General features: G+C 54.7%; 1 protein-coding gene across 1 annotated transcript; it reads left to right on the top strand.

The window, feature by feature from the left end:
- Positions 1-242: 242 nt before the first annotated feature.
- On the top strand, positions 243-3,256 carry LOC121536416 (HEAT repeat-containing protein 6-like; the record flags this gene model as incomplete). Its single annotated transcript, XM_041843670.2, is given in 2 exon segments — positions 243-2,355; positions 2,358-3,256. Coding segments are annotated over 2 exon segments (3,012 nt in total), but the record flags the coding sequence as incomplete, so codon positions are not given.
- Positions 3,257-5,600: the final 2,344 nt, after the last annotated feature.

Raw genomic sequence — 5,600 nt, 5'->3', positions numbered from 1 at the left:
GGAGACTGGCTAGGCCACTCCAGGACCTTGAAATGTTTCTTACGAAGCCACTCCTTCGTTGCCCGGGCGGTGTGTTTAGGATCATTGTCATGCTGAAAGACCCAGCCACGTTTCATCTTCAATGCCCTTGCTGATGGAAGGAGGTTTTCATTCAAAATCTCACGATACATGGCCCCATTCATTCTTTCCTTTACACGGATCAGTCGTCCTGGTCCCTTTGTAAAAAATAGCCCCAAAGCATGATGTTTCCACCCCCATGCTCCACCCCCAACATACCACCTGAGGAAGTGTGCACGCTGCTCATCCACGTGACCCACCTGGTTCCTCTCAGCCAGGAACACCTGGTTATCAAGCTATGTCAGCTCACACACCACCTCCTCAACCAGCTACAGGTGATAGTGGACGAGCAGACGCTGGATGTGTGTGTGTGTTACGTGGTCCGTGCGCTGGGCGTGTGTAGCCCCTGGACTCACAGTGAGGTGCTGCAGGCTTTGTCTACTCTGATCTATGGAAACGGACCTCGCTGCAACCGGCACCTGAGTGAGTTGCTTGGTGATGGTGGAGTACTGCGTCTCTATAGCGACCCGTCTCAGCCAGACATGGAGCTGCGTCGTGCTGCTCTCACCTGTATGGCTAACATCTGTCTGGGTGTCCCAGGGCAGGCGTCACTAGAAGACCCCTACAGGGGTTTGTGTTTCAGAGTCTTCCTGCAGACGCTCCAGTCACCCAAACCGCCCGACGCTGACGAACTGCTTTACTGCACGGTGATCCAGGGAGCAGTGAAGGGCCTCCAGTCCTCTCTGTGTGGAGGGAAGTGGAGGTTTGGAGGCCAGGAGGAACTGGGAGCTCTACTGGCAGTTCTCAAGAGGTTCATGTTCCATGGTTGTCCAGGAGTGGGTGTGGAGTGGCCGTCCGTGCTGTACCCCGCTCCCCTGCCTCAGTACGAAACCTGCAGCACCCCCAAACCCCCTGAACCTCCACGGAACCCCCCCACCCAGACCTCAGGGAATAAGAAGAAGAAGTCTCGAGGACGGGGGAGGAAAGGAGGAGTGGATGAGGAGAGAGAGGCAGAACCCGGGCTCCAGAGAGGGGGAGGAGGAGGGGAGGCCTGGTCTAAGACCCCTGGAGCCCCACCTCCGGCCGTTCCATCCCTCTATCCGTTATGGAAGAGGAGCAGCTCTGATTCAGAGTTCTCTGATCCTGAGGGAGCAGCACACAGCAAACTGAGGTTGTTCCATGGCAGGGTGCGGCAGGGTGTGTTGCTGTGTCTCCTAGCCGTGGTGAAGGCAGTGGAGAGGAGAACGCTGTATGGCTATTGGTCGTCATTCATACCGGACGCTCCCATTGGTGGACCACCTCCTCTCACACTGCTCACTGTAGTACTGAAGGACCCTTCACCTAAGGTGCGTGCGTGTGCCCTCCAGGTGGTGTCTGCGTTGCTGGATGGTTCCCGTCAGTTCCTGGGCGTGGCTGAAGACTTGGCTCCGCCCAGAACCTCTTACACTCCATTCTCCTTCTCCCTCGCCACCGCCGTCCGCGAGCTGCACCGCTCTCTCTCCCTGGCGTTGCTGGCCGAGGCCTCTGCCCACACACTCACTCAGATCATCAAGTGCCTGGCTCACCTGGTGTGTAATGCTCCGTATAACCGTCTGAGACCCGGCCTGCTCAGCCCGCTGTGGAGACAGATACGACCCTACCTACGACACAGAGATGTGAACGTGCGTGTGTCTGTTCTGACACTGTATGGAGCGTTGGTGTCGACCCAAGCCCCTCTCTCTGAGATACAGCTGCTCCTCACACAGCCACACACCTCGCAGGAGACGGCGCTGAGCTGGAGACAGAGGGAGGGGTTTTCCACACCCTCACCACACACTCCACCCTCCCACAAATACCACAACTCACACACCAAACAAACACACTCTCCTCGGGGCTCACACACTCCAGGAGAGGAGGAGCCGGGCGTGCCCTGGCTGCTGCAGCTGTGTGTGTCGCTTGTTACTCAACCCAGAGATGACCAATCAGACAGCGAGGGTCCAGGAGGAGGGGCTACAGCTCTAGAGCCCTCCCCAGTTCGCCTGGAGGCCTTACAGGTGCTAGCCCACCTGGTGCGCGGTTACTTCCCTCTGTGCCAGGCGTGTCTGTGTGAGCTGGGGCAGCTGAGTGCCCGCTGTCTCCGAGAGACAGACCCCTCCATACAACTACACGAAGCCAAGTTACTGGAGGAGTTGGGGACAGGTATCATCCAACAGTACAGAGCAGACAGCAGCCAGGCAGAGAGCTGCAGTGTCCCGATCTCACAGGTGGTCCAGTTCTGGGTGGATGTATTGAGTGGTCCGTTGAACGGGCCTGACCTACAGTGTTGGGCCTGACCTACAGTGATAACTCTCTGGTGAAGGCTGCTGCAGTCAGAGCTCTGGGAGTCAACATTCTGTTCCCCTGTCTACGAGAGGATGTGATGTTTGTAGCAGACACGGCCAACGCCATCCTGACAGCCCTGGACGACCGCTCCCCCAATGTCCGCTCCAAGGCCGCCTGGTCGCTAGGCAACCTCACCGACACACTCATCGTCAACATGGAATGTGTAGGGGAGGTTTTCCAGGAGGAACTGTCTGACATGTTGGTCCTCCAGATGCTACAGTCGGCCACCAAGGCTTCTATTGACAAGGACAGGGTGAAGAGTAATGCGGTGCGTGCGTTGGGGAACCTGCTCCACTTCCTGTCTGTCAGTCAGCTGACCCGGCCGGGGTTCCAGCGCCCCCTGGAGGAGGCGGTCAGCGCACTGGTCACCACGGTCCAATCAGAAGCCATGATGAAGGTCCGCTGGAATGCCTGCTATGCCCTGGGCAACGCCTTCAGGAACCCTGCCCTGCCCCTCGATTCTGCTTCCTGGTCCGGCGATGCGTTTTCCGCCCTCTGCTGTGTTGTCACTTCCTGTCAGAACTTCAAGGTGCGCATCAAGTCTGCTGCTGCCCTCTCCGTCCCCGCCTGCCGTCATTGCTACGGTGATGCGGAGCGGTTCGGGCGTGTTTGGCGCTCACTGGCCGCGGCGTTGGAACACAGCGAGGAGACGCAGGACTTCCTGGAGTACCGCTACTGCTCCTCTCTCCGACACACACTCACACACGCCCTCACACACCTGCTACGACTCAGCCAATCACAGGACATGCCTGCCCTGGGGGTGTCGCTCGTCATGGAGAAGGGGAGGGGCTTCAAGGAACACCTGGTGAAATACCTGAGAGGGGGAGGAGGGACGGAGGGAGGGAGAGGAGGAGGGACGGAGGGAGGGAGAGGAGGAGGGACGGAGGGAGGGATGGAGGGGGAGAGAGAGAGAGAGGGGGAGGAGAGGGTGAGGACTCTGGGAGAGACGCTGGAGAGACTGAGGGGTCTGTGTGTAGGGAGGGAGGGAGGGAGGGAGGAGAAGAGGAGAGGAGTGTGGCGGTGGTGGTGGCCTTTCTGGAGGACGTTCTGAGGAGCTGTGAGGAGCTGAAGGTCACACCCTCAGATTGACCCCTGACCTCTAACCCCTGACCCCACACTGTAGCCCAACTTCGTTTCTCTCTTCATGAATTTAGGATTTGCATGATGGACAAGAGGGGGAGTTTCCACAATATTCCTCACAACAGTCCCTTGAGTGAACGAGTGAAAACTTCAGGAAGGAGAGGGGTAACAGAATCAATCAATCAATCAATTTTATTTTATATAGCCCTTCTTACATCAGCTAATATCTCGAAGTGCTGTACAGAAACCCAGCCTAAAACCCCAAACAGCTAGTAATGCAGGTGTAGAAGCACGGTGGCTAGGAAAAACTCCCTAGAAAGGCGAAAACCTAGGAAGAAACCTAGAGAGGAACCAGGCTATGAGGGGTGGCCAGTCCTCTTCTGGCTGTGCCGGGTGAAGATTATAACAGAACCATGCCAAGATGTTCAAAAATGTTCATAAGTGACAAGCATGGTCAAATAATAATCAGGAATAAATCTCAGTTGGCTTTTCATAGCCGATCATTAAGAGTTGAAAACAGCAGGTCTGGGACAGGTAGGGGTTCCATAACCGCAGGCAGAACAGTTGAAACTGGAATAGCAGCAAGGCCAGGCGGACTGGGGACAGCAAGGAGTCACCACGGCCGGTAGTCCCGACGTATGGTCCTAGGTGCTCAGGTCTCTCAGTTGGCTTTTCATAGCCGATCATTAAGAGTTGAAAACAGCAGGTCTGGGACAGGTAGGGGTTTCGTAACCGCAGGCAGAACAGTTGAAACTGGAATAGCAGCAAGGCCAGGCGGACTGGGGACAGCAAGGTGTCATCATGCCCGGTAGTCCTGACGTATGGTCCTAGGGCTCAGGTTCTCAGAGAGAAAGAGAGAACGAGAGAATTAGAGAGAGCATACTTAAATTCACACAGGACACTGGATAAGACAGGAGAAGTACTCCAGGTATAACCAACTAACCCCAGCCCCCCGACACATAAACTACTGCAGCATAAATACTGGAGGCTGAGACAGGAGCGGTCCGGAGACACTGTGGCCCCATCCGAAGAAACCCCGGACAGGGCCAAACAGGAAGGATATAACCCCACCCACTCTGCCAAAGCACAGCCCCCGCACCACTAGAGGGATATCCTCAACCACCAACTTACAATCCTGAGACAAGGCCGAGTATAGCCCACAGAGGTCTCCACCACAGCACAAACCAAGGGGGGCGCCAACCCAGACAGGAAGATCACGTCAGTAACTCAACCCACTCAAGTGACGCACCCCTCCCAGGGACGGCATGAAAGAGCACCAGCAAGCCAGTGACTCAGCCCCTGCAACAGGGTTAGAGGCAGAGAACCCCAGTGGAGAGGGGAACCGGCCCGGCAGAGACAGCAAGGGCTGTTCGTTGCTCCAGAGCCTTTCCGTTCACCTTCACACTCCTGGGCCAGACTACACTCAATCATATGACCTACTGAAGAGATAAGTCTTCAGTAAAGACTTAAAGGTTGAGACCGAGTCTGCGTCTCTCACATGGGTAGGCAGACTGTTCCATAAAAATGGAGATCTATAGGAGAAAGCCCTGCCTCCCGCTGTTTGCTTAGAAATTCTAGGGACAATTAGGAGGCCTGCGTCTTGTGACCGTAGCGTACGTATTGGTATGTACGGCAGGACCAACTCGGAAAGATAGGTAGGAGCAAGCCCATGTAACGCTTTATAGGTTAACAGTAAAACCTTGAAATCAGCCCTTGCCTTAACAGGAAGCCAGTGTAGGGAAGCTAGCACTGGAGTAATATGATCAAATTTCTTGGTTCTAGTCAGGATTCTAGCAGCCGTATTTAGCACTAACTGAAGTTTATTTAGTGCTTTATCCGGGTAGCCGGAAAATAGAGCATTGCAGTAGTCTAACCTAGAAGTAACAAATGCATGGATTAATTTTTCTGCAACATTTTTGGACAGAAAATTTCTGATTTTTGCAATGTTACGTAGATGGAAAAAAGCTGTCCTTGAAACAGTCTTGATATGTTCGTCAAAAGAGAGATCAGGGTCAAGAGTAACGCCGAGGTCCTTCACAGTTTTATTTGAGACGACTTTACAACCATCAAGATGAATTGTCAGATTTAACAGAAGATCTCTT

This window comes from Coregonus clupeaformis, chromosome 23 (assembly GCF_020615455.1).
Source record: "Coregonus clupeaformis isolate EN_2021a chromosome 23, ASM2061545v1, whole genome shotgun sequence".
NCBI classification, from domain to species: Eukaryota; Metazoa; Chordata; class Actinopteri; order Salmoniformes; family Salmonidae; genus Coregonus; species Coregonus clupeaformis.
The sequence above is the reverse complement of the archived record's forward strand: the minus strand, read 5'-3'. Positions and strand labels throughout refer to the sequence as shown.